At 41.0% G+C, this 27,964-nt stretch overlaps 5 protein-coding genes and 2 non-coding genes across 12 annotated transcripts in view; 4 read left to right on the top strand and 3 right to left on the bottom strand.

Annotated features, from left to right (window-relative positions):
• chd3 (chromodomain helicase DNA binding protein 3) overlaps nucleotides 1–3,917 on the bottom strand; it is a 47,312-nt gene extending 43,395 nt beyond the window's left edge. The window contains exons 1-4 of one of the 4 annotated variants that reach the window (XM_061032088.1): nucleotides 3,472–3,917; nucleotides 943–1,070; nucleotides 673–861; nucleotides 456–583 (exon numbers count right to left, since the gene is read on the bottom strand). In XM_061032088.1, the coding sequence (XP_060888071.1) occupies nucleotides 456–583; nucleotides 673–861; nucleotides 943–1,070; nucleotides 3,472–3,637 (611 nt within the window). In that variant the 5' untranslated portion in view covers nucleotides 3,638–3,917. The remainder of the gene's footprint in view (nucleotides 1–455; nucleotides 584–672; nucleotides 862–942; nucleotides 1,071–3,471) is intronic. The other 3 variants (XM_061032086.1, XM_061032087.1, XM_061032090.1) reach the window with 3 other exon arrangements.
• The window catches only part of tm4sf5 (transmembrane 4 L six family member 5), a 394,180-nt gene that overhangs the window by 341,988 nt on the left and 24,228 nt on the right, over nucleotides 1–27,964 (top strand). The window lies entirely within an intron of this gene.
• On the top strand, nucleotides 5,666–5,739 carry trnan-guu (transfer RNA asparagine (anticodon GUU)). Its single transcript has one exon. It is a non-coding gene; the product is annotated as a tRNA-Asn (tRNA).
• Nucleotides 7,904–7,977, top strand: trnan-guu (transfer RNA asparagine (anticodon GUU)). The gene has a single exon. It is a non-coding gene; the product is annotated as a tRNA-Asn (tRNA).
• naa38 (N-alpha-acetyltransferase 38, NatC auxiliary subunit) lies at nucleotides 8,625–10,974 on the top strand. Of its 2 annotated transcripts, none has more exons than XM_061031520.1 (3): nucleotides 8,625–8,733; nucleotides 10,074–10,248; nucleotides 10,763–10,974. In XM_061031520.1, exons 1-3 carry the CDS (start codon nucleotides 8,695–8,697, stop codon nucleotides 10,873–10,875), a joined length of 327 nt encoding a protein of 108 aa, XP_060887503.1. In that variant the 5' UTR covers nucleotides 8,625–8,694; the 3' UTR covers nucleotides 10,876–10,974. The 2 variants fall into 2 exon arrangements, with proteins under 2 accessions (XP_060887503.1, XP_060887504.1); XM_061031521.1 differs by having other exon boundaries at nucleotides 8,632–8,733; nucleotides 10,080–10,248.
• dnajc3b (DnaJ (Hsp40) homolog, subfamily C, member 3b) lies at nucleotides 11,845–20,693 on the bottom strand. Of its 2 annotated transcripts, XR_009666740.1 has the most exons (13): nucleotides 20,244–20,693; nucleotides 19,053–19,163; nucleotides 18,787–18,911; nucleotides 18,587–18,661; nucleotides 18,346–18,489; nucleotides 16,788–16,969; nucleotides 16,574–16,693; nucleotides 16,253–16,358; nucleotides 15,319–15,439; nucleotides 14,898–15,030; nucleotides 14,624–14,772; nucleotides 12,647–13,675; nucleotides 11,845–12,585 (listed from the first exon to the last, which is right to left on the bottom strand). XR_009666740.1 is itself a non-coding variant. In XM_061030962.1 (12 exons), the coding sequence occupies exons 1-12, from the start codon at nucleotides 20,326–20,328 to the stop codon at nucleotides 13,527–13,529; spliced, it is 1,500 nt and encodes a 499-aa protein (XP_060886945.1). In that variant the 5' UTR covers nucleotides 20,329–20,693; the 3' UTR covers nucleotides 12,621–13,526. The 2 variants fall into 2 exon arrangements, 1 of the variants encoding a protein (XP_060886945.1); XM_061030962.1 differs by lacking the exon at nucleotides 11,845–12,585 and having other exon boundaries at nucleotides 12,621–13,675.
• On the bottom strand, nucleotides 20,998–24,920 carry cldn15a (claudin 15a). Its single transcript, XM_061030955.1, has 5 exons — nucleotides 24,498–24,920; nucleotides 24,058–24,222; nucleotides 23,834–23,915; nucleotides 23,646–23,753; nucleotides 20,998–22,180 (listed from the first exon to the last, which is right to left on the bottom strand). The coding sequence occupies exons 1-5, from the start codon at nucleotides 24,712–24,714 to the stop codon at nucleotides 22,084–22,086; spliced, it is 669 nt and encodes a 222-aa protein (XP_060886938.1). The 5' UTR covers nucleotides 24,715–24,920; the 3' UTR covers nucleotides 20,998–22,083.

Genomic DNA, 27,964 nt, shown 5'->3' with positions numbered 1-27,964 from the left:
ATAAAAAAATCAACACCAATTCTTAATCACTGCAATCATTTTTTTTTGTGCATTATATGTTATTAAAAAATTATTTATCGCATTATAACCAGAACATGAAAAAAAAAAAAAACACTAAAATGTACCCAAAAAAATGCACTCATGGTCTTACTGATGTAACTCTGACAGGCTAATACATGGCCAGCCATCAATCGGCATGTTACTGCGAAAACATTAATAGAAACTGTGAAATAACACTTGTGTGCTAGTGTGTCAAGTTTTAACAGCACACTCTGCTACTTTGAAAGTAGAATAAAGCCCAAGGTAGCTGAATTGATAAAATAACGTTCTACTTTTGATGGTTTCTGAAAGTTAGATCGAATAAGACATGGCTCAAACTCTATCAAAGTGCCCATAACCCTTGCAACATACATAATTCAAACCGTGTATGTAGGGACAGTTTGCAGCATCTGTACCTCATGAACTGACTGAAGGCTTTGTAGTTGGTGAGTTCCCTGTAGTCCTCCTCTGTGAAGGTATGATCAACATCCTCTAGACCCCACTCCTTCGCCAGCTGAGCCGAGGTCTTCTGCTCTATTGGTTGCTGCGGGGGGAAAAAACACATCAGTCAGTGCAGGAAGACAACAGATGAAACTATATTGAACTTATTGAAGATGACTTAGGTGCTTTTACCTTTGTTGTCTCCTCCTGACTGCTGTCTCTGTCCCCATCGTCTTTCTTCTTCTTCTTGGTTTTCTTCTCTTTCCTTTCTTTATGTTTCTTCTTCTTCTTTTTCTCCCCGGAGCCATAGTCGCTCGCTACGCTGTCTGAGTTCTCACCGTAGTCCCGTTCTCTGTCTGAGTCTCTCTCTACATCACTGTCCTGGAGATGTGACAAGAGGGAGAGATCACTTGAAGTACTGAAGATGCTTATATGCCAAATAATCCAAGGAATCTTACTTACAATCTTCTTGCGTTTTTTCGCTTTCACTGGTTTCCCTTCTTTGTCTTTCTTCTTTGTGTCCTTCTTCTTCTTCGGTCGCCCTTTCTTCCGGATTGGGACCTCTCTGTCTGATATCTCTGGTTCTTCTTCTGGAAGAGAAAAAAAAAACAGAGAAGAGACGGGGGGCGAAGAAATCATGAAAGAAAGATCAGATGAGTGATAATCTTCTCAAACGCTTCCCAACACCCTGCTAATCCCCTTTGTAGCATAATTAGCCAACAAAAGCTGCATGATAGCCACGGTGGCTCTGACCTCTCCTGAATTGTGACACAAGCTAAATTAGACACAGTTTGTGAGAGTATATGTGACAGCTGGTTTTCCATAGAATGGAGATAAGTGGTTCATGGTTGTTAAACGTGCGACCAGTCAATGTTTTCTGATGTGTTTCTTTTACTCAGAAACATCCCTTAATCCTGATATGTAAATGTAGAATGAAGAAATCTACAGTTGCATTTTCAAAACTTCTGATGAAGGAAGAAATGAAATATAATAAGTATGTATATCATGGGTTAAGCCTCTACCTTATATCTTATGTCATGGTAAACTCTCAAGTTTGTCAAGAATAAATCACTTCATCTCTGCTTGTAGGGAGAAAATATCAGGCCAGCTATCCCCAATGGTACCTGTGCAATATCACAACCACAAGGAAAACAATTTAACCTGTTACCTGACCTGGCTTTTTTTGACAATTAAAGAGACACAGCCTCTGCTTCACTACACTAGCTGCAGCAGAGCATTAAAGTAGAACTGAAATATGGGGCTGCGGTTTCCACCGTGAAACCAACCCGCCTGTAAGCTAGGCTGCATTTTCTCTGACTTTATTGTCTGCCTGCCTTTGTTGTTTAGCGCTAACCCACCAGCAACAGAGCCCCCCCCGTTCAGTAAAATAAACCCCGCTTCCCGCGTATCGGTGCAGCCCGTTGCCGCCGAAGACGCGCCGGGGGCGGCAGCGGCACGCACGCAGGGCTCGGTGATTCAGAGGCCGTCACTCGGTGCACTGCGCTGAACTGAAACCACTTTTTCTCCCCCCCCCCCCCCCCCGCACTGTGTCAGTCCCACAGCGGGGACACCGTCAACCACAGGAGGTCGTCATGGGGTTAATTATAAAGGTCTTCCTCTGTATTAAACACGACTGTAATGTATCAGTCTGGCACTGGCATGGCGGCAGGTCCGGAGTGGAGCTACTAAAGCCTACAGACAATGGATGATTCCTGTATTATTCATATAGAAAATGACACTTGCGTAGCCAATCGTTTGCTTATAATTATCTTATATTATCTCCCTAATTACACACACAATGTGACTTTCAAATTAAGTTTGAATGCTACCTCAGCATGCATCCAAACCACATTGGTTCAAGTTATTATGTAGCAGCTGTAGTTGGTTTTTTTTTTTTTACTTCAATCACTGCATGTGGTTAACCATCCCTTTACTTTCTGCACCCTTCACTGACACTGTCACAGCAACTTCCCAAATCACATCCAGTCGATCACCTTTTGACAATATCAACGCTACAGACAAAAGCTACTCCTGCAGCGGTAATAACAGTCCCATTGAGTGAGGCAAAGTAGATGAATTGTGCACAAGAATGGTAGCCTACTTGAGCTAATGAAAACGCTAAGCTAAAAGGGAGCAAAATGTTCACCCCCCCCCCCCCTTCCCAGCCTGAAAGTGAGCAGCATGCAGCAGCAGCAGCAGCAGTGTCCTATTTTGACCTGTCATGGAGACAATGAGGGTAGCGAGGGGGCAAGTTTCTGTCTCACCGCAATTTCACACCAGCTTTCATGTCTGAGCAGCAAAAACGCATCATCTCCTCCCCATGATATGTATCAAATAAATGTAGCCTCCAGCCAAGCGGAGTCCATGTTTATGCCTATACCCTTCATGGCGACCTCATTACCCGCACGCCGAGCACATTTTACATGCCGTGACACGACTCGGGGAGCTGTCAAAAAAAAGGGACAACTTTTTTTGATGATGGGAAACAAACAAAAAAAAAAGGGGAAGCGGTGGCAAGTTGGTGTAAACTTTGTTGGGATGTGCAGGAGGTGAAAGAGGAAGTGGAGCGGGAGAGAATGAGCCCCCCAACAACAACACAAGAAGAAGCACTACATTTAGCCAGTTGTGTATTTTTTTTTTTTTTTTTTGCAGTTTATTGTAAAGTGTGTTTTTGCAGCTAGCTTTAACTCATGACACCTACAGAAAAATAAACAGGCACAATAACGGTGACATGTAGCGAGGGGGGGGGGGGGGGGGGTTTGCTGATAAAAAATTTGCCTGTGTTTTTAAAAATCTCGACTACCAAGTGTAATTGGTACGCAGGCAGCCCGACTCCTCGCTGGGTTTTTACTGTACCATACTGGAAGTGGAGAAGCAGCAGACACGGGGCTCGAACTGCGGCTACTTCTAAAAGCCATTTCTGCACGTTTTCAGTGTTTTTATCCCCGTGTGCGCGCTCCCGACCTGTCCGCCAGCTTTTCTTTACTGTACCTGGCGCGGCTGCTGCTGCTGCTGTTGCAGTTTCCCGAGGCGCCGCCGGCGAGTTTATGTCGCTTGCGTTCCCGTCTCCGTCGTCGTCTTCTTCATCAAAATCTCCTCCCTCGGAATTAACCACCATGCCCTCGTCTTCCTCACAGGACCGGAGAGGAGAGGACATTATATTCCTGTCATTTGGCTCCCGTCCTTGTATGCAAAAAAAAAAAAAGAAGCGGTTTCTTGCTCGAATGTGTGATATTTATTTAATATTCAAATCGGCACAGGAAAAAAAGTGGGGGGCGTTTTGAAATATTTTACACTAGGCAGAGCTACAAAGATGGCCGCCCTCTTATATTTATTTTTTAACAACCCCCCCAATAAGAAAAAATCCCCTTACATAAAAAATGGCTGACTATATTATTTCAGAGCGCACCCCCCTCCTCCTTTCCCTATCTCTCCCCGTCTCTCTTTCTCCCTCTGCGCGCCCCCTCCCTCCTTAAAACGTACACATTGTTACAAGAAAAAGGGGTGTGTGGCTGCATGTAAGTTACACTGTTACTTGTTTGTTTCTTTTCTGTGTCTCCCCCCCCCCTCCTCCTCCTTCTCCCTGCCTCTCTATCAAAGTCCGGATCAGTCACGAATCCGACAGACTTGCCCGGTGTCACTGTCACTTAGATCACACGCCACAACTCTCGCTTTCTGCATTGCAGAGCCCGACACAAATCTATCAAATATGGCCACCTTAGATTCTCGGGAGCCCCCACCGTTGTATTAAAAAAGTATTTTGTAGCAGCGGGGCTGTGTGTGTGTGTGTGTGTGTGTGTGTGTGTGTGTGTGTGTGTGTGTGCGTGTGTGTTTTTGCGGGTGTGTGTGAGTGCTGGGGAGGGATTGAGAGAGGGGGGTTGGGAAAATCTGCCGCAGCCATGCCCAGACTTACATCAGATTGTATTGCTTAAAAATTAACTACTTGTGGTGGGGATGAAAACAATTCAGAATAAGCAAAACTACACCCCCCCTTTTAAAAGCAGCACTTCAAACAGCTCAAAGTGCACACTTCATCTCTGTGACTGAGATTTTCAAAGCAAGCACTGGCATTTTTTTTTTTTTTTTTTGTGCACACTTATTGTAAAATCAGAAGCTGCAGGCTGAGAGGATGGCAGGGAGTTCCGAGATCCCATCCCAGCCCTCAGTGGCTGATGTGGGCACTTTTTCTGTTTTGACAAAAAAAATAATAATTTAGATTTGCAGCTCACATTCAAAGCACCGGATAGAGCTGAAATAGGGGTCAAACTGGAGAAAGTTGCACAGATAAAGATAAAGTATGAAAAAGGATCCACATTTGGATGTTTGTTTGTTTTTTATTTTAACAGAAGAAAAGCTATTTGCAGAAAATCACGATCATTGATGCTCAGATAAAAGTAAATTCATTGAATTATCATTTACCTAAAAATAAAAAAAATATTTAAATATGAGTCAGAGTGCAACAGGAAAATGACTCATTCAAAAATGTTGTATTCTTAATTCACACTATGACTTAAAGTGTGTTAACCCTTTGAATCGCCTGCATATGGACAAAAACAAACCTTCAAGTCTTAAATCATTTTTGCCATAGAGCTGAAAGGTTACGCTTGACCCTGCAAGTAAAAAAAAACATACAGGCCTAGGCCTAACGTAGCAGCAACCTCATGAGCTTTAAGCAGCATTGAGAGGAAAATCAAAAGTTTGAAGCTGTTTTTAACCAAAAGGCTAAAAAGTGGTGTCTGCAGAGGTTAACAGGTGTTTGTCACAGCTGAGAAAGGCCGTGTCTGCAATGTTAATCATGTAATGTTTATTATGAAGTGCTGCTGCCCTCTTGGTCAGGTCAACCTTGATGAACGAAATCTTGATCTCAATGGGTTAATTACCTGGTTAAATAATAAATATGTCTAGATCACAAGTTGGACTTTTGGGGATTTTTAAATACTTTATTAATCCCTGAGTGACATTCTGGTTTTACACTGTGTTATTGAGAGACATGCTTCTCACACACAGAGGCCCGAATCACACACACATGCACAAACAGGACCTGTGGACATGCATCAGTGGAGAGATGTCAGAGAGGGGCTGCTGCACATTACTACACAGAGAGCGCATTAACTCAGTCCACCTAAAAAGCCATTAAAAGTGGGTGGGGGTTAAAAATGAAACCACGCCTTCACCGCCTATCACCGTCTCTGTGGCGCAATCGGATAGCGCGTTCGGCTGTTAACCGAAAGGTTGGTGGTTCGAGCCCACCCAGGGACGATATGTTTTTTTTTTTTGTCTCTTGCTAAAAGAGTAACATACAAATCATGGTGTCTGGAATCCACAGCATGACAATGAAAGTATGTTTTACTCCAAAAAGAACACACAAAGGTATGAGTCGTCAAACCATGGCACAATCAAATCAGGGGTTCCCAAACTCTTCAACCCGCAACCCCTAAAATAACGATGTGAAAGACTTTAACCACTCTGTCCCTGGACGTGGTTAAAGCTTTTAACGTTGTCTATCCAAACACTGATATTAGAACAACACTAGAACACAACAGGGCTTTAAAATAATTCAACAAAATAAGAAGAAAAATTTTTACAGTCCAATGTTTTACTTTCATTTCAGGACTATTTCACAACAATGAGTAAAATGCAATTTTAAGTAGCCTAATTTCAAATTTCTGTTCTGTTTTTGGAAGGCATCTTGCGACCCCCCCTCCCAGTGTCTTGCGACCCCCCGGGGGGGTCCCGACCCCACTTTGGGAACCACTAAGTTAAAAGAAAAGCAAGTACTTTCAAACTAAGTACTTCATACATTTAAACTAAATCTATTTCAACCACGAATCTAAAATGATATATTTGGCTTCTGTAACGCTTATTTGTAGTAATCTAAGGAGGGAGGGTTCTTTCATATAAATGAAATATAGTACTAACAATCGATCACCTTTGATTTTAAAGGTGTTTATTTAAAAAAAAAAAAAACAATGTCAGGCATGGGGTTAAACGGTTTGGATGTTACCTCTTTTTGCATTCAGATGATTGGTTCTCTGTCACGTCAGCGGAAGCTTTTAAATCAATACCTGGATCTTTTGTAAACAAGAATTCCAATAATATTTTCCCCTCTGCTGCAACAGGTGTCTGATGCCCTGGTGCCATCAAACAAGTGGAGAGGAATTCTTTGGCACCTGTTCCAAAGAGGAACACATCGGCCAAGAGAGAGTGTGAGGAAATGTGTGTCTGGCCAGCTCCATGTGTATGATATGTCTGTATTTATGACTTTAAAAAAAGAAAAGAAAAGCAGGGGTTCACTAAGCCAGGACTCTGTGTTGTACGCCTCAGGCCTGACACACTGCACTACTGTGACTACTGTGACTACCCCCCCCCCCCCCCCCCCTTACTCACACCCCCTCAGCGTCCATTTGGCAGGGAGACATGAGAGGATGAGAGGGAAAAGCGCCTCCCCTGGGTGCTGCGCTCCAGCTAACCCAGATTTTATACAGTGTGACATAGAGAGGAGACACTGTCGCCTGTGTTGCATTCAGAGCCGAGCTGTCTGAATCCCAGACAGCCTAGAGAGAAGATGAGGCTGAAATCATTTTCCTGCAGCAGGAGATCCAAAGTTCAGAGTTAGCTTTACACATCACAAAAAAGGTAACCATAAACACATACTTTAGAGTGGCCCCGAAGTGCAAATATACTACTTCAAATAACAAAACACAACAGCAAATTAAAAAAAACACAATGACAAATTAGAAAACACAAAGATGTAAACAGCACTTCAGCACTACTGAATTATTCTTATATGAGCCCATTTAAAGGGTGAAATTGAAATAGAAAGCCATTATTGTCATTATTCAATTGTACAACAAGTAAATAATATAAATATATATTGCAGAAATGTAAATATTGCAAGGGTAAGAAACATGTTATCTTCATTGGAAAAACATGATTTGTATGGTCAAAAGTGAAACCTATATGCATGTTCATGTAGAAAGTGTATGGATAGTACAGGTAGAAAAAGTAATATATACAAGGAGAGGAATAGGACTGCAGTGCATGGACTGTGTGTGATGAGGGAGGAAGGGTCAGTGGGCTCAGCATGACAAGTACAGGCTAAGAGAAGCCTTATGCAGATGTGACAACTCTAAATGTGAGTTGACTATTCTGGATTTAAGGAATATGATTGTAGGGCAATTGGTTTATTGTCCTTATCTATCTGTTAAGCTTGCTAAGAAGTAAAATGTTGTGATGGCTACTTTTAGGCTATAGGCTACAATTGAGGTGTAGGCCTTTGATACAACTGCAGTTTCGTTTGTAATTATTCTTTGATTATTTTTGATTGCCTATGAATGCTGAAATAAATAAAAAAGATCCTTGAGTAAAGTTTCTTCCAAAGTTCATGTTAAAATCGTGACAACGCTAACAGTATGATATCACCGTCTCTGTGGCGCAATCGGATAGCGCGTTCGGCTGTTAACCGAAAGGTTGGTGGTTCGAGCCCACCCAGGGACGAAATGTTTTTATTTTTTTACTCTTGATAAAAGAGTAACATACAAATCATGGTGTGTGGTTGCGTCTCAATTCAGTTTGCATCAAAATGACAACATAGGAGACACAAAAACTACAATATATGAGCTATGTATACTTTCTGATCAAGTCTAGATTTAAACCCACCTTGTTGGGTAACACAACCAAATCATGTTTATGAAGGAACTTTAGTTGTGTGTTTTCTTTTATAGTGTTTACATTAATACATCTGTAGGTAGCCTACACTTTTCCAAAGATGAAATTACACAATCTATCCATTTTGATTAATTTATAAGAAATAAAAAGCATCATTCTTGAGGGGCACAAACACAAACACACACTTTTTCGGCTATTTCTAAAGACCTATGATGTCATACCTTCTATAAAATACAGTTTTCAGCAGGCTGAAACAACTTTTATGAAAATAATGAAATAATTCTTCATTAACGAACTTTAATTTCCCTTCATTTATATCTCTTCTTTCATTTTTAATATATCCCTTATTTAATTGCTTACATAATTTTATTATTTATTTATTATATAATTGTCATGCTTAACCTGATAATTGGATCAGTGGACCTGTATCAAAATCACCACGGTGACATCTAATATACCTTTAAAAGTGTTGCAGTGTGTTTCCGGTGTTTCTGGTCCGTCAGTCAAATTGCTCCGTAAGCAAACGTTGGAGAAGAAGACGTAGAAATGGCATCAATGATTGAGGAAAATGGTCCTTCTACTCATGTATGTGCACTTTATATCTCATTATTAATCTTTATATGGGTTTACATGTTATTTGGCGTGCCGTATTATGTAGCAAGTGCTTTGTCGTATTAATATAAAATACATTATTCTAACATGATGTTGTCTTTAGCCTGTAGCTAACGAATACTCTGAAACAAGTGATTTGTCAGGTTGACTAATGAAACATATAATGTACCTTTTTCCTATACTTAAATATTAATATATCGAGACAATCAATACTGCTGTAAAAACGTTTATCTTAACTCTAAAAAGATTAAAAACAGGCTATAGTTTCTATAGTGATTAAGAGTGACCTCTTTTTGTTTAATATGTGATGGTTACATCTTGTTTTAGTTTCAATGTTTCCTTTGCTGCATGTTTATTTGTTCTCTACCCAGCTGCAGACAGTGTTAGCCTACATATGAAGTATGCACATAGGATAGGATAGATAATACTTTATTGATAATACTTTATTGATCTCCAGAGAGGAAATTCAGGTATTACAGCAGCACAGACAAGAAAGCTCAAAAATCCACATTAAACAGAATAAATAAGAAAAATAAAAATAAAAACAGGGGGTATATACAAGTATAAAATGAATGATGAAGTTAACTGGGGGGAATTAAGACAGTATTTGCAGAGAATGACAAGATAAAGTGATTAAAGTGACTTGGTATGATAAGTAATGTAAACAGAAGAGAGACAGTGTAATCAAGAGACCTGATTGTTGTCTCTATTCTGTACGATTTGTTTTTCCTGAAGTCCAGAGGAAGGTGATGTAGTTTTGTTTCACCCACTGATGATCAACCATAACTACACTGTTTGACTTCTTCTTAGTGTGGACAAAAGGGTTTTTACTGCTTTACTGTTCAGGACGTTTGATCTATTGTCACGTCTCTGTTTTCTGTTGACAATTTAAGTGGTTTTTTTTGTGGTTTTTTTTGGCCCAATTATCAGAGTGAAATTCCTTGTGAACGTGCCTGGCCAATTACGCTGATTCTAATTCTCATTTAATAAAAATCATGAATTCTAAAATGTCTTTAATTTCCCTCTTAGGCGCTAGGTAACTTGTTTATGTGTTCTCTCATGTTTGTTGTTTATACCGATTCAGATCACAACATGATTGGTTGCAGGCCTGTAACCACTTCCTGTTTAAGATGTCCCGACACGTTCCTCTCCTACACACCTGTTTTATAAAACAGACGTGAAACTTTTTTTTGTCTGTTTTGAAAATGTACATTTTGAAGTGTCTCGATTGTTCTGCTATTTATTTATTCATTTATTTATTTATTTATTTATTTATTGGCCCTGGATTCTGTTACCCTCCTGTCCACGCTAAGGGGCAGTCTGAAGTGTCCTCGTCGTCCCAGGCTCGGCTGAAACTGGACGGGCTCCTAAACAAGAACATGAGGATCCGCATGACGGATGGACGGACTCTGGTCGGGCTCTTCCTCTGCACAGACAGAGACTGCAACGTCATCCTGGGATCTGCACAGGAATTTCTTAAATCTACAGGTGAGTCAAGACCAAAGAATTACAAACAATTAGAAAATGCTACAACTTTGTGGCTCTAATACCTTTTTGTATATTTATATTTAACTAGCTATTTGTCCACTGTATCAATCAATGCATGTTTTATTTTTGTAAATAAGTGTTTTTAAATATACAAATTAGAAACAGCCTAATACACTGGCCAGGTCAACATTTTAACATTTCCTTTCGGGATGTGATATAGATGCATCCGATGGTTTGTAGCACTTTTGGTTGGTATGTTGGGCTATTTCAAAATGAAATCTAAAATTCAAATGAAGTAGTCTCTTGGTGTACTTATTACAATTTAAGCTTTTAAAATCAAAAGTTACTCCATTCAGCATATTTTCCAAACGTATTCACTTTTCTTGCCTCCTCTTGAGACGAGTGTTTTTGAAACTGGAACATGCATATTGTCTGCTTTGTTACTTACAACAACAACCTCCATGTTATCTGAATACTTACTGAGGTGATTTTTTTTTTTTTTTAATGTCCACAGACACATTCTCCCAGGGTGAACCGAGAGTCCTGGGACTGGCAATGATCCCCGGTCACCACGTAGTGTCCATTGAGGTGGAAGCAGACAGTTTGGAGGACACGCAAGGCTTTTGAGCAGACTGTCGATGAACACCTGTGTGTAACGGCGTGACTGTTTCCCGGCAACACACCTGAGAGTGAGCTTAAAGAGAGTGGACTATTGCACTGCAAGATTCTTGCCATAAAACACAGATACAGAACTCCTCTCCCTCTGTGCTGCAAGAAACGACGTCTGCCCAGTGCAGGGTGTGTGAGAGGTTGGAGCAAACAGCACCTACATGGATGTGTGTGTGTGTGTGTGAATGTTTCAGTGATGTACAGTTCCTGTCTTTGTACCATGATGTTTCCAGTCAGACAATTGTATTGAGACTTTCTTTTGAACTGCTTTTGGGAAGAAAAGAAAACTTGACAGCAATGACTGCTTGAATTTTGACTCATTTTTTCACTCTGGTATCACAGGAGTATTAAAGTTCTTTACATGTTTATTGAGCATGAGCTCCACCAATTTTAAAACATCGGGCTTTATCTGTATAAAGCAAATTCTCAAATGTTATCTGTAGTCTGTTATATTTTTGACAAAGACCCAACAGTCTTTGCAGGATCTGAAAATCTGATACTTTTCTTTAGGTGAGGTCACTGCTACATGGCAAACCAGAGCCTTTTACCTGTAATATTACCCGAAGGTGTATTATGGGTAATGTGGGTCCCAGGTTTAAGTCACATTTTAAACACTCTCTGGTTAAACTGCAAAAATGAGAACAGCTTTTTTCTTTTTAGTCTTTGTGTCTGAAAATGTAGGTACAGTGTCGTAAGGTTACATTGTAACTCTGGTTCTCTGAGTGAAAGGACTATCTCTCCAGCCGCTCAGTGATTCTGATCAAACTATCAGTGATTGCACGCCAGCACAGGTGCCTCATAGAGGAGCTGTGGGGCGTGACCGGGCGAGCTGGAGTGTCTTTAAGTAATATCCACAGACTCTGACGATGTAATGTACCGGGGTTGGAGAGATGGTCTTGATACGATAGAGGACAGAACAAACTTGGATTGTGTCAATATCTTTAATATGCTTTAGCATATTGGCTGATTCGGTTTGGCAACAGTAGAATTGAAGCCACAAACAGAAGAAAACCCAAGAAAGGAAAAAACGGAAAAAGAAAAGATCCACTCAAATCATTTAAATACAAAGAGCCGGTCACATTTGGTTCACACAGTCGAGCAGTTTCTCATTTTATCAATAAAATAACTTAGTTTGTGCTGGAGATGTCCAATGTTTGTTTGTAGGTAAACAGTTGTGTGCCTAACTCGTCCTCGTGTACAAAGTTGTACTTTCCCCTGGAACTTAAAGGCAGGGTTCATTTTTCTTCAGATTTTGGTTTAAATTGTCTTTAGTTCCTGACAGACATTTAAAAACTCGTGCTCGGAAAAAGAAACAAAGAAAATCCGTCATCTGTAGCAGCTGTAAGCCTGTCAACACTTCGACTAATGTCTGCCACGAGGTACCAATCTGATGAACCAATCAGACGCCTCCCTGCTCGTTCTCCACACGTTGCATGCACGAGCCCGACACTCAAAGCATGAGCTGAGCTCCGCTTCTGGACCAATGGCGCTTGTGCATGTAAGTGAGGGGGGCGTGGCTTTTGAGGGAGCACAGAGGGGAGATGGTGGGTGTTGAGGGCGCACTGAGGGAATGCTACTTTCAAAATCATGCTAGTTTTTGAAAAATGACCAACCCTGCCTTTAAGGGTTTCAGACGGAGCCTTTGTGTTTCCCACAGTCTGATGAGATCTGTAACTGATGCACAGCTCCACTTTCTCATGAATGAAGCTCTAATAACTAATAAAGACACACTTTGTAAAAGAGTCTTTGGAAGGCTGCAGTAACATTTCAGGAGTGGAGAACATGTGGAGTGGCTCTTCAAGTAAACCAAAAAAAAAAAAAGTAAAAGTGCAAGTTTTCAAAGACGCGCTTCGAAAAAAGAAAATGAAATCGTTTCTTGTACAGTCTTCATTTTGCTCAGCTTTTTTTTCCGGTTCAGACCGTGTTTGTGTTAAATTAGAAATGATATCAGTAAAGTTTGGAGCTGCATAAATAGCCTGTTGAAGATACAACGACACAGCATTCACACACTATTCATTATTGTTATTTAAGATCCATAGGATTTCAAAACGTTTAAAACCTGAAGTCTCACCTACTTACCGTTACTGCAGAAGCTCAACAAGGCTGTGGCTGTGTATAAAAAAAAACCTTGGCTCTCTGAATGCAGAGAGGGTTTGACATGGGTCAAAATGAAAGACGTGTAATTCCTTTTGAAGAATACTGCGAGCAGAAACCGACACACAGACAGTCCTCCTGTGTGACGTCCAAGCATGAGCGACTGCATTATAAAAGGAAGAGAAGTCCTTTGGAGGAAAAAAAAATGGCACATAAAGAAATTAGAGCAGACAACCCAAATGTCCCACATTGACATTTTAACCCAACAAACTGTCCGTCTTCAGGCTCTGACGTGTTGACACAAGACTTCATTTTCTTCCTTCAGCAGTTAGGTCCTTCGTTTTTTTGTTATTTCTATCAAAAGAAGTCCCATTTTTTGTTTCCAGGTCATGCCTCTACTGCACTACAAATCAAATGTTCAAGTAACAAATGTGTCAAAGCCAAAGAAGAGCTTCAGAGGAAGACGTCTCCATGAATCCCCTCTAAAGTTCTGGAGGTTCTTTGTCTCTCTCTCTCTAGTTATGCTGGAACTTGAAGTGGAAGCTGCCACCGGACTGGAAGGGGTCGAAATGGAAAGGCCAGCCCTGTCCTCCTCCTCCTCCGCCGCCCTGCTGGTTCTCTGGGTCCAGAGGATCATCGCCGGCATCGAACTTCTGCCTCATTTCTGTGGAGACGACGGCAAGAAAAGGAGGAGCAAAATGAAGCTGCAGCACATTGAAAATTGGGCTTTCATTTTCTACCTTTTCAGCCTTATGGAAGCAAAGTTTTTTTTTCTCAGAGCCTGACTGATGTGGGACTTTTACTACCGATAAAAAAAATACTGCAATATGGAGATATGGTGGTGAAGGTATTGAATTTCTTAGTTGGAATACATAGACCGTTTTCACTGTGGATTCTGAAGAAAATAACCTCGTTAAATGTATACAGGAAGTTTATTTGATATCGCAAAGCACAGACTCCATGTCTCTAATATCTGCCCTGATCATTTGTGCTAACTCACATAATCAATGAAAACACAACAAAAGGTTTTTTGTAGAAATGTAAGAATTCAAATGCCACGCCCGGTGAATTGATTTCGATAACAGAGGCCGGCGAGCAGTTTCCTCCCCTGTTCAATTCAAGCGGCAACCTCCAGTTTTGAAAAATGAATCCAGGCCTGATGAGCTGATGTCTCGATCTGCACGCTGTACGGGAGGTGAATCTTATTTTTTTTTACAACTCATCCATTTTGGTTTGATATGGAGCTCAGCGTAAGTTCAAGCAGGAAGACTGGTTATATTCTTTCACACATTCATTCAACCTAAACCACTCCCCCTACTACTTCCTCTGTCTCCCTGCTCTGGTGATCAGCTGATTACGGGCGTTTATTATTATTATTAAGTCATTAACCAACCAGATTCTGCCTCAACCTCTATCAACCAAATATCTGGGCCTCAGCTCCAGCTCTCAGGCTGTCGTTAGGTTGACTGAAAGTTAGGGTGAAACAGCATTTCCAGCATGGAGACCGCCACCAAAGGGACTCCAAAGCTAATATTTACAGTCTTTGTTTCAAATGTAATGCAACAACAACAACAAGAAGAAGAAGAAGGTAATGGTGAAGTGAGTTTCTGACCTGGGTCAGTGAGGACTTCTTTAGCCGATGCAATGTCGATGAACTTCTTCTCTGCTTCTTTCTTCTCCGTCTCGGACTGGAAGTTGTCCGGGTGCCACTGCTGTGCCAGCTTTCTGTACGCCTTAATGATCTCCTGCTTATTTGCATTCCTGAGAAGAGCAAGAGAGTCAGAGTCAGATGGATCTGCTTGATCAAGACTTCTTGAGTGGTCGGCTTGGTGTTTGAAGTCATGAAGAATAAACTGTGTGTTAGCAGGGCTGGTTGGTCTGGTTACCTGCTGACGCCCAGGATCTTGTAGTAGTCCCTCTTGAGAGACATTTTCAGAAGTTTCTGTGCTCGTTCCAGCCCTTTTTGGATTTCTTGGCTGTCGCCGTCAAACTCTCGCGCCTCCTGGTAGTCCTCGACAGCTGCAGAAAAAAAAATATATATCACAATAATAATATTAGAAATGTAGAGCTACCAATAGAAATACTCTACTGTAGCTGGATATCCACTTTCATGAGACGATACAATCCTAAAGTACCTTGAGGGGGGGAGGGGGGAGTTGACAGCGCACTGAGGGAATGCTACTTTCTAAATCATGCTAGTTTTTGATAAATGACCAACCCTGCCTTTAACACATCTGTTTGTAATTGTCTGTGAATAAAAGCTCCTGCTGTGTGAATCAATTCCTCCTTTATTTTTTTGTATCTTACCTTTCTCATAGTCCTGGTTGAGGATGTACGCCTCGGCTCGATCTCGGAGGATGTTTGCGTTGCGGGGGTCTCTCTGGTGAGCCTCTGAACACACGTCTATCGCCTCGTGAGCCAATTTGATCTACAAGAGACAGAGGGAGCAGACGTTATGACGTTTTGAAGCCATAACAACAATTCAAACTCACATTATCTTTAAAAAGATATCTATTTTTTATGGTTAGTATGACACCTTAAATATAAATAGATTGAGATAAATGATGAAATACATTAAAAACAAGACAAAGTTTTGAATGACTGAGGCTCAGTGTCCACCTAGAGTTTTTTTGCGGGCAGAGAAGCGTTGGCTGTACGCTCGGGAGTGTTTGCATGAAGCGTTTGTGCGCTGACAAGAAAAGCGCTTGCACGTCCGTCCTGTCTCTATGACAACCGTCTGTTGACAACGGCCGCTGTATGACGGACACGGTCCCTTACTTTTTACTGCATGTTTGATATTTGAGATCGTTTTTTTAAACCCAGCAGACACGGAGCAAAGAGGATGTGAGAACAAGAACAAGAAGAGTTAAAAGATTTTCAACTTGAGCGCTCGGAGCAGCCGCACAAAAACGGCAGAGCGCTTTTAAAAAAGAGGCTTGGCGCTGCCCTTTAGATCCAGGGCGCCGCTTTCTGCTGCAGTGCTCTATACCTATTGAAAACTGCCGCTGAGAGATAAATGCTAGGTGGACACGGGGCCTACTACCAATAACAAGTCAACAACAAAAATTTTAAAAAACATGAAAAAGCTAAAATACATTTTAAAGATGAGTCTACTGTAAAAAAAAAAAAAACACTGGTAAGATTTTTAGGATAATAGGGATGACAAAGGCTTCCCCTACCAAACATAACATCATTTTTGTCCATTTTTAACTGAGAAAAGAAAAAGCACAAAGACTTTCACCTTGACAAAGCAGAAACAGAACTTCTCTTTTGCCAGGTTGGTGTAGAATGGGACATTCGGTTCCGTCTTCATTACTGATTCATATTTTTCAATGGCTTCTTCGTACCTTACGTGAGAGAATATGCAGGAAGGTTAATTCTTCAGAAAGTTTAGTGGAGAGTTTTAGAAACTTTTACTCCCATCTCTTGTTTTGATTTAGACTGCCGACAAGTTATTCAAAGAAAAACTTCCATCTTTCAAAAGAAGAGGAGGTGTTTGACGTTTTCTTTTTCAACAGATTAATATTTTAAAGCAGACGTTTTTAAAAAAAAGGACACCCACCTCTCCATGTCAAGGAGCTCTTCTGCAGCGTCCAGCTGCTTGCTGAGCTTCTTCACTTGCTTGTAGTGGTTGAAACACTCTTTGTCGTCCTGGTCCAGCTTCAGACACTCTCTGATGTGACTGCACACGATTACAAACAGTGAAGAACAGAGAGTTGACATTTTGTAAATGAGATGAAAATCAGTAAAAGTAGTTTGTTTCATCCGAGGCTCACTTGAGAGACTCGTGGTGTTCTCCGAGGCTGTAGTGCAGCAAGCTGAGCTTCAGGAAGGCGGCACGGTTGTCGTTGCGTAGCCGTGTGGTCGGCGTCAGATCCTGGATGGCTTTCTGTGGGTCGCCCATTCGGATAAAACATTCTGCCCGAAGCTCCCGCGACTCTGGATCCCAGGGAGAGATCTAAAAAAGATAAATAAAAATAAAAGGCGGCGGCAAAATGATTGCCCCCTCTGGTTCTCTCTCACAGGAGTGAACAGCCCTCTGGGTCAGGATGCCCTGGCTCACGACTGACCCGGGGGGGGGGGGGTCCCCTCTACACTTTCCCCCCGCTCCCGTTGATACAGACGGTGCTTCAGAGGTTCTCCTTTTGGCCAGGGAGGACGTGGTTTCTGCTGATGTGCAGACTTTGTCACAGCCAACCATGGCGCCTCCAACAGGTGATGGACCTCCTGTCCCAGATGGGGGGGGAGGGGGGTCAGATCTGGCACCTGTTAAACGCCATGGCGCCATCCATCTGCATTCAGCATGAGAACAGGTGGCAGCTGTTCTGGGCCAGGTTGTTCAGGCAGGAAGGTGGACGCTGAGCACTGCTCTGTGCCGTCCATCCTTCAGTTCTTGTAATCCCTCCTGGATTCTGGCTGTTCCCTCTCTACCCTGAGGTTTATGTAGCTGCCATTTCCTCTCGACACGTTTGGGCAGACAACAGCACAGTTGGGTGCCACAGGTTGGTGTCCCTCTTTTTGAGGGGGGCTATGAGGCTTCGTCAAGCACCAGCCCCTTGTGCTGGACAATCTATGTTTGCCTCCCTTTGAGCCCCTGGCGGAGGCAGATCTGTGATGGTTATCAGCAAAGACTGCTTTCCTCCTTGTCATTCCTACAGCTAAGCGAGTGGGGGCGCTCTACACCTTGTCTGTAGATCCTGTAGATCGGTCAGGAAGGATGAAACAGAATGAAAGTTACGTATGTAACTACGGTTCTATGAATCCTGGATGACCACCAGAGCTTCTGGTCTCTCAGAATCGTCACGCCTTCGGGAGAAGATTCTGCAGGAACAGATCGTCTAAAGACACCGGAAGAGATAGACCAGTCCGGGTCACACGAGACTTTGACGGTATAGCTACTCGACCTGCGCGATATGGTATCATTCAGTGCTTAAAGCACAGCGGCCATCCAGGATTCATAGTACTGTAGTTACATACGTAGCTTTAGTTTTAATATGTGTTTAAAAAAAAAAAGAAATAATAATTTTGTTTAGTTTTTTTAAGATTTATTTTTGGTTTTGAGATAGGACAGTGGATAGAGTCGGAAATCAGGGAGAGAGAGAGTGGGGACTGACGTGCGGGAGAGGAGCCACAGGTCGGGTTCGAAACTTGGCCGCCCACTTGGAGGACTGCAGCCTCCTCTACGTGGGGCGCACACCGCACACCGCACTCTAACCACCGCGCCACCAGCGCCCCATAAGAAACATTTGTTTGAGGCAAAAACACAGGAAAACAACATGCAGTACACTGTGCAGCAGGAAAAAGACTTCCAAGTGTTAGGTAGTCATCACAAACCTCAATGACTCTCTCCAGCACGCTGATCGTAGTGCTGTAGTCCCCCTGGTGGTACGCAGCGTGTGCCTCCTCCTGCAGCTCCACCAGCTCGTTAGCTTTCATCTCCTGCTCCTGAGCTTCTTCGTGGTCCGGCGAGCGCAGCAGCTAGAAACAGAAACACGGGATGTGCTAACTTGCATTATTTGGCACAATTTAAACAAACACAAAAAAGAAAAATGTGTGCTTTAGGACTTAGACTCACTACTGCTTCAAAGTCGTCTATGGCCTCCTGTGTGTTGCCCTGCTTTAACAGGATATTCCCTCTCTGCAACCGGGCCTGAAAGAGCAGGAACATGTAGATGAAGAGGAAGAAGAGAAACTAAAGGGCGTTGTAAAATAGGATGAGACAAGAAACATCAAGACGATCTTGGACCAGTTTTTCTTGATTCAAATAAAACTTACAGCCAGGAAGTCAGGTTTGAGCTGGATGGCTCTGGTTAGGTCTGGCAGGGCGGATTTAGATTTTCCCATCGCCAGAAACACAGCAGCTCGTTTGTAGTAGGTCAGGTAATTCTTGGAGTCTCCCTCTGTTGAAACATCAAGAAAACGTTTAGATTGTATCACCGAAAAGTCGGCGTGGAAGAGGACGGTGATGATTTAAGCAGAGACTGTAAAATGTCAGCCAGCGGGGGGGGGGGGGGAGCACACGTGTGTGTCAGTAACCTTACCCACAGCAGAGTGGTAGTGGGACAAGGCCTCGGCCAGCTGCCCGGCAGCCAAGAGTTTGCGGCCCATCTCCAAGTGGTGCTCGATCTCGACATGAGTCGCCCCTAAGACGCCTGAAACACAAGACGCTGCTCGAGTCAGACTGGAAACAACATAGCTGATAAAAAAAAATATCAAATCACGTTGAAACTTCATTTTCAACATGAAACGACAAAGCTGAGAACACATAGAAGGAGTCCATCTGCATAAGCAAGTAGCAGCACAAACCTATAAATCATATTCCTCCTGGCAGCGTATCTGTGGCTGATAGAGAGCAAAACCAGGAGAATTAAGAGCGATGACATTAACAGGTACTCAAACACAACACTAACAGTATTACCTGCTGTTGTGTATGTCAGGTGTTTGTATTCCTCTGTAAGAAATTAAAGACATTCTCAACCATATCACTTACTTTGTTCACTAGGTTTATACGGAGGACAATGTTTCCTTCCTGTTTTTTTTCAGTTTCTAAATATTTTCTGAGGACCACCGTGAAAGCACAAATGGTGCGTTTAACTTTATTACAATTTTAAATAAATGTTTCATCGAATCAAAAATTAAACTTCCGCAACTTCTTGTCGGCTTGTAGAGTGCACAACCTGAAAGAGAGCCTGAAAGTGTCTAAACAATGTCACAATGGAGGCCTATTGGAAGTCTCCATTTGGACGTCAACACATCTGTGACATCACTAGGGTCACCAGGTGTTTCACCAGGTGTGACGTTTTGACGTATGTCGCCGTGGCGCGTCATAAACAATACGTTTTTGGAAATGCAAAAAAAAAAAGACATAATAACTGTACCCATGAGTTTTACTCTGCATTTTATTTTGATAGTCTAGGGACCCTGAAGTTGACTATTACGTGTTGTATTTGTTTTTGTTTTTTCCTGCAGCAATTAAACTTAGACAAAAAAAAAATATTCTTACCTTTAAATTTTTTGAAACCTTAATATTTTTTTTGTATTTTTACAGTAACAAACATGTTTTTGTTTTTCTCGCAGGACTGTAAAGGGCGTCACCGAGGTACGAAAACAGACCTGGACAGTAACTCACACTTTTCACTGACAAAATAAAAGTAGAGCAGCAACATAACTCTGCACTTGTGTTTAATAAAGCATTTCAAATAGCGTTTAGGTGAATGTGAAGCCGTCCTTACCGTCCAGCTGGATGTCCAGGATGACACCCAGCAATGACAGTGAGCACAGGACCCCGCTGAGTCCTGCCCGCCGAAACGACTCCATCCCCGAAACACTTCACTCTGCTACACCGGAAGCTGCTCCCTTTGCGGCTCTGCTTTCACGTCGAGTGAAAATGACGAGTTGTGTCATTGAAACGGTGTTAAATCTTGATAAATGCTCATTGTTTCCCTGCGCCGGGTCGGTCGACAGAAGCAGCTACGATGGTGGGTATATTTACGGTCCCGTTGAGACAGTACTCCGGGTTGAAAATGAGGCACGCAGCGCGAAGGTTCCTCCTGACACCGTTCAGCTTTAACAGCCTTTGAAGAAAAAAAAAAGGTGCTGAAACAGTCTCTGAACTTAAACACCTTCACGTAGCATGCTGGTATAAAAGTTCAGCAGCTGACAGTGAGATAAAGTTGGCACACGGAACCTCTTTGCCTCCGGTTTCGTCGTCCCCTCCCTTTCTGCCCCACATCTCCGTGGTTGGTCCACGAAGCGTTACATCCGCGTCGTTCTGGAAACGTGGGCTGCTCTCATTGGAGGGACTATTTTAACCAACACATATCTCTCTCTCTCTCTCTCCCCTCCCCATGTCCCTGCATGGGCCACACAGGAGGTATGTGCTGTATCCACTCGTCATGTAAATAACTTGTCATGAAAAACTGGTTACACTTGTTAACTCCAGATTTTTACAGAAAAGAAAGCGAAAGTATAATTCATTACTGCGACTTAAGATTTGGTTTCCAGGTTTATTCAGTGGTTATGTGTTTACAGAGAATACAATACCCTATTGTCATTATTGTGAGGAATAATAAAACGCAAAATTAGATAACATTGAACTTGATAATCAAATTGAATCAGCAATAAAACCAAATTTTTCTAGCATGTTGGTTATTGTAGATATAAAATTCCTCTTCATGCAACAATGTCTTGCAAATTCATAAATATGAGGACATGAAAAATTCTATTTGTAATAAAATCCTTTTTTAAATGTAAAAAGTTGGTTAACTATTGAACACATGGGCTCATATGTGTTAGCTAAAAATCATGTGATCACTTTCAATTAACTGCTACATAATCTATCATTTCCATTTGTAAAGAATATTAACAATTACGTTAAATATTTAACTCAGATGACTGATAAATATATAATACATCATTTATACAAATAACTTTGCAATCATTTGTAAAAAAGCCACCACTTGTTTGTCAAACCAACATTTTTTTTTGCATAAAACATTTTATTGTGTACATTCGTATAAAAACAAACAAAAAAGATACAACTTTTCCAAAACGTATCCATAACTTTTCCTCTCCTCTCTTTCAAAGTCATTATTTATAAAACTGTACAAAACACATAGACGGATGAATTATCAAAGTTTTTGACCGAGAGTTGACCAAAGTCTATTAGTGTGTACAGATTATGAAATGATTGGAACCCTTTAATAAGTGACTGCGTGTAGGCTAAATGTATTTGTGCATCATCAGGGAAACATAAATAGAATCATTGCAAGCTGCAGTCTGTTTGTGGTTCCTTTGTATTTTACAACTTATACAACTTTAACACCATTTGATACAATCATTTGTATAGAACACACTCCAGATATTGACACCAAATACGGCTCGGTGATGGAAGTGACACAACTGAGCTGTATTTGGTGACAATATCTGGAGTGTCATGTCATTTAACAGACATGGAGCCTTTCAAAGTAATGGAGAAAAAGCTCAATCTAAAGTGTAAAACTGAACACCAGGATATGTTTAACTCTTTCACAAAATGATACCTAACTATTTAAAGAAATTTCTTATCTGTTTTCAAACATACGCATTACGCCCATAGGTACTTGCACCAACACTTCTTGTCGGGGCCGGTCCAGAATATGCAGTTCCTCTGGACTGATAAGGCAAAGGGCTGCAAAACAAAATAGAAAATAGAATAGAAATAGAAAACAAAAATATCAGTCACTGAAGTTGGATGTACAAATATAGCTTTAGGTCCCCAAATGTCATAGACCATAGACATTTGGACTTGTAAAAGCAGGAAACGAGGAGATTCTGTTTATAATAACATTAGTGATTGTTTTGATCTATTTCAGGTTCTCATTAATGGGGTTAGGGTTAGGGTTATATCTGACATCACAACATAACCCTGATCATAGATGTAGGGCTTCCTTCCAGGTCAGGTGTGTTATCACTTATGATTCTTCTAATTGCAGGACAACCTAAGACCAACATTTTGGAATTGTTTATGCCCTCCACCTTGTGTAATACGGTTACCACATTCAAACCTGTGCTTCTCCTGCCTAGACATTTCTATACTCTTCAAAGTATTCACAATGAAATGATAAACAAAGCTGTGCTCAGCTGAAAGTCAAATGATAGCCGTAAAGACAGAAGTCTATTCATTGCTTCATCTTCTTGATCTGCGGTGTACGCTGTCAACTTGTAAACTCGCAGCTGTGTTTTTTAAAACTTCCACTAGATGGGACCAAACTCAGTTTTAAATTCTTCACATAAGTGGCTGAAACCAGTTAAAGGCCTTGGTGAGGCTTTCTCCTTCCAAACAATTCCACTTTTATATTTTGTTTATCCAGATGCAATGTGTGCAAACATGAAAGACAAACTCCAAAACTCTGATGGTTGAATTAGTGTGGGTCATCATTTCCATCTGGAGCTTGTGTTAAAAATGAACTCTGGTGAATTTCAAAGGTTTTCCCACGAGGTGATCAGAGATCAGTTAGTTTTTAACAGGTTTCGGAGTAAAACATTTCCCAAGTTTCCATAATGTGCACGTCAATAATACACAAGAAGCAATCATTTTGACATGACTGCTGCTATATTTGTCCACCGACAAAGCACAATTGTCTTTTCCACTTTTTTCTGTCTTTTGTGTCCACTGTTTGTTGTAAAAAAAAAAAATTCTGTTACCCTAATGTCTGGGAAACTGACATTTCAATCCTTTGTGTCTTAAATATATTAGAACTGACAATAGAGTGACTCCTCTTATTTATTCATTTGTGTTTGTAAAGGGACCATGTGCACTATTAAACATAAATGTTGTACATTGATACAGAGCTAGTTTACATCTGTAATTCATGGATCTACCTGTACATTTCCTGTTTTAAGTGCAAATATGTTTTTTAAAGATATGAATTATCTCAAATGTGCCCTTACTAATAACTGTGTGTGATTGTTTTAACAATTCATTGACATATTGAACCAATTGTAACATGTTTGTTATTTTTACTTTTCCGTCTATAATCTCAGAAAATACTTTTTTTCCATCTTACGGTTAGTAGAACTTCACACGTGTACTTCTAGTGCATGGAGCATCTTTATCATATTTCGCATACAGAAATAGTAAGTCCTGTACTTACTATTTTTCCTCTCTGCCCATTTTGCAGGAGCAGGTGAGACAGGCTCCTCCTGCGATGGCGAGCACGGCCGAGCACCAGCCGATGTAAAGCGCTTCTCCTATTTCATACCTGAGACACGACAGATTGTCAGCCAACCAACACTTACTAAGCCTCATGATCAGACTCTTAGACATCCTCCTTTAACTTACCTTATCCCAGGATAGAACGGGTCAAAGAAATCCTGAGTGATATTGAAGGCGTACCACGACACTGAGACCATTGTGCACACACCTTAAGATAAGAAAATAAAAATCAAATACTCTTTAATGAGTAAGTGGCAGCAGCTTCCAGAACGTGACACGAGGTCCAAAGCCTTTCAGGAAACCAGGATGAAATGCACTTTAAAAAAAAACAAGGCTCTGGTCTTTATTACCTTGCAATATAAAAAGGACTCCAGCAGTACCAGCAATTCTCCCTTTGAGAACAACATTGTCCCCTCCAGCCTTTGAGCACTGTATTCCTATCAGGGCCGCCACCAGTCCAAACGAGCCCAGCACTACAGATGTGATCATCAGGGCCCGAGATGCTTGGATGTAGCCTGAATAAAGCAAGGAAAATATAGAAGAAGAGCCAATAATTCACTGTATTTCACTAGTCAGCTGCCTTGAAAACAATCATGTGATTACAGCCAGTGTGTGATGACGGCCAGAGTTCAATAAAAAAACGGAAGTGTTGTCAAAGGAGTCAGAAAATCTTGAAATTGTAACAGGGATGTTCTCATTGCATAACTGTTTTTCCAGACAAAGAAACATACTTTTTAAATTTTTTTACAAACTTTCATTGCAATTTGATGGTTTGTTTCCGTTAACTTACCACTTAAAGCCAACAGTGAAGGGAACTCCCTGCAGTTATGGACCCCAGTTGAATCTGTTGCACATGACATCCACAAGTTTTCATAGATGGTGGAGGTTGTGATGACGTTACCGTCCACAGTGGAGGTTTTCCAGTAACGGTTCGGCAGGGTGACCCCCACCATCACCCATCCAACGAACCCTAAAATAAAAGCCACTACTTCCACAATAGGATCCATGATTCCTCCTGAGCACAGCAGTCGAGAAAAAAAGTTAATCCAGATGTCGTTTCCTCAAAAAAAACAATAAAACTTCACGATGTTAGTTGGAAATCAGTGAGTGTGAGTGTGTGTTGTGTCTCGTCTGCCACTGCAAGATGAACCCTGCTCCACAGATATGTATAATGATTTATATGACGCCCTCTCTCTCTCCTCCCCCCTCCCTGCACAAAAAAACTATATCCTCTTTTTTTGTCGCATTTTACACCCCTGAAACTGAGCAGGTGTTTATCAGCTCACTCTCAGGGTCCAATGGTCACTCCTAATGACATTGCATGTTTATGAGACATATTGGATCACTTTTTTTTGCTTTTAAATGCATCCAATCACAAAGCTAATAAGGAATGACCTGAAACATGAGGAGATTTGATGATTAGTTAAACATGTAGGCTTCTAATAGATGTCTTTTTGTGATAATATTTCTAAAGAATAATGACATATGTATCTTTTAACTCATTTATTCGTGCTCAGGTGAAAGAGCATTTTCTATAAAGCTAAATGCACCATCAAAGTTTATTGTTTTATTTTTAAAAATACAGAGGTCAAGGTCACAACCAGTGAGCAACACATTCAGTATTTTGTAATCTTTTTGGAGAATTACCAGCATGTAATTTGTTTGATTTAAGGGCACAGCTTAAAGCTGAGACAAAAGCTCTTTAGTTAACCGGCTTGTGCTGTGGTTTCTGTATTTGTGTGTCATCATTAATTATGTTCCCGATAGCTGCTGGGTCAGCGTTGCCAAATCCAGGGCACGCTAAGTTCACTCCACTGATAATATTTAGATAAATCTTAACCTGCATCGCCGACAAAGACGATTTGTTTAAAGGTCAAGAATGAGGGGACAGAAATAGAACTACTAAACTGACTAATAGTGAACTGATCCAATATTTTTGGTGGTTTAGGGGAATTGAGAGGTACAAATGTGTGAAACAGAAATTCCTTGAACTGTTAATCATTTGCACTGACTTCTCAGTACAAGAACATCAATCCTCTGTGTTTCCCAGAGGCTTAACCCTAATTAAGTTTCGTTATCCCAGAGTTTTAATCGAGTGCCACCATGAGGTTGTGGTTTTTTGGTGAAAGGTCTCAAAAATGTGAAGGCGACACAAAATCTTTAACAACCCTCGTTCATGTTCCTCCTCAGGATGGATTTAAATATATTTTATGATCCCTTAACACGAGAGCTAGCTTTAAGCCAAAATCACATTTTCTGAATATTGGAAAGGCTATATAAAGTATTTACTTCCATAGCAGATGCTTTACTGCTTTCCTTCTGCTTTATTAGCATGTTTTGATAAACAGTAAACAAACAGTTACCAATCTACCACAAGATTTATTATCACTTGTACTGTATTACTTCTTAGGTACTTTGAAATATGGGCTGCAAACAGCAGAAGTATTTTGCTGAACTGAACTACATTGACTGCAGAGCATTAGCCTAGCCAAAGCTTGTTAGCAGCAATCAGACCTGTGCTTAAAACTATGAACCACCAGTTCAAAATAAAGTCTGAGTGGAAATAAAGTCAATTCATCATGAACTCTAACCCAAGAACAGTAGAAAAGTGAATGCTAAGGCTAGCCATGCAGACAAAAGGGCAGTTTGTCTGGCAATAAATATGCAAGTAGTCCTCTCTGGAAATCTATTAGTCCAACGCTTTAGAGGAAATGATTTTTACTAAGAAGGACGGATGAGCGCTAGATACCAGAACCCAGTGCTCTGAAATTTGGACAAAGAATTAGGGATGTCACTTGATTAGCTGCTATCGATGTTAACAACTTTGTTTACCAATGAACGGCTAAAGACAGTCAAATTGTTATTAACTCTGCCCACCCCTGTTATTTATATGGCATTGTTATAAAAATGCAAAAGCATCAAGAATACAATTCTAATAATATTCTGCTATTCAATAACGGTCCTTTAATTTTTATTTTTTTTTAATTTTATTTCATGTAAGCCTACTTTTCAGTAAGTGTGTTTTACTGATGATTAACAACTTTTATTAGGCCGATCACCTTTTGTTCAGTCAGATGTGAAATTGTTATCCTCATTTCTTACATCACCGATCTTAAGCTTCAGAAAACCTCCAAAACCCAACCCCTCTCTTCTCACCTCCTAGAAAGACCCCCCCCCCCCCTTTCCCTTCCCTCTGGAGTCATCAGTTAGATTAGGTTGGTATGTAAATAGTGACATGTGTCAACCCCATTAGAGGGCATCATCATAATCTCCTATCTCTCTATTTCCCTCTGATAAAAGAACACTTTGTTCATATTGCACAAGTGATTGGGAATAACAAACAACAGTCTCTCAATGATATCTATTTGGTTCAAGCCACAAGGACAATGCTTTTCATAATAATGTTCCCAGGACAGGACAGGACTTTGTGTGCCATTCAGCTTTTTCCCCTGATGTTTTAAAAGTCAATCAAAAGAAACTGGTGCTATTCGCAAAGTCACCAAATCCTGCTTATCCGTCACCATTCACAAGTCATGTTTAGTCTTCTTAGAGCTCTCAATGATTCTCCAAAGTAGCTCTGGTGAGTATTCATTAAGTGATATATGAAGTGTCTTAATGGATCCATTTGCATCCTTATAAATAAAATATCTAAAAATATATCATTTCTCTTCTCTTTTTTATCTTGAGAAAGCTGCTCTGATTTAACTCAATAGCTTTTGTAAAATGACACACCAACTCAGATTTCACTCTGTCCTCATACAACAACCCAGCAACGAGAGTATAACATTTCCATTAACCTGAATATTAATTCAGGTAAAACATCAGTTTTGACGCAGCTTCATTCAATAAAATCTTTGATCATTTTGGACCATAAAATACTTTCTGACAAATTGGAACATGGGATTATCTGACACAGTCCTCAGCTGGCTCAGATCATATCTCAAAGGCAGGGACTATGTTGTTGCCACTGGATGTCATAAATAGGAGTGGGTCACCAAGACATTTGGCGTTCCCCAGGGTTCAATTCTTGGGCCACCATGATTCAACCTGTACGCCTTTAGATCACATCATACATGTTAACACAACCCAGTCGCTCTTAAATCTCACAGATTAATTTAAATTGAAACCTTAAGATTTCCAACTGTTTTCATGGAAGTTAGCACAACCCCATAATGCCAAATTCTGTGGTGCTAATCCCTCAGGGCTATCGCTGCCAAAGAAGCTCTTTCTCGTTCACCCAGATGATGAGTTTTCGTG

This window comes from Labrus mixtus, chromosome 23 (genome assembly GCF_963584025.1).
Source record: "Labrus mixtus chromosome 23, fLabMix1.1, whole genome shotgun sequence".
NCBI classification, from domain to species: domain Eukaryota; kingdom Metazoa; phylum Chordata; class Actinopteri; order Labriformes; family Labridae; genus Labrus; species Labrus mixtus.
Note: the sequence above shows the minus strand (reverse complement) of the source record. Positions and strands in the feature narration are given on the sequence as shown.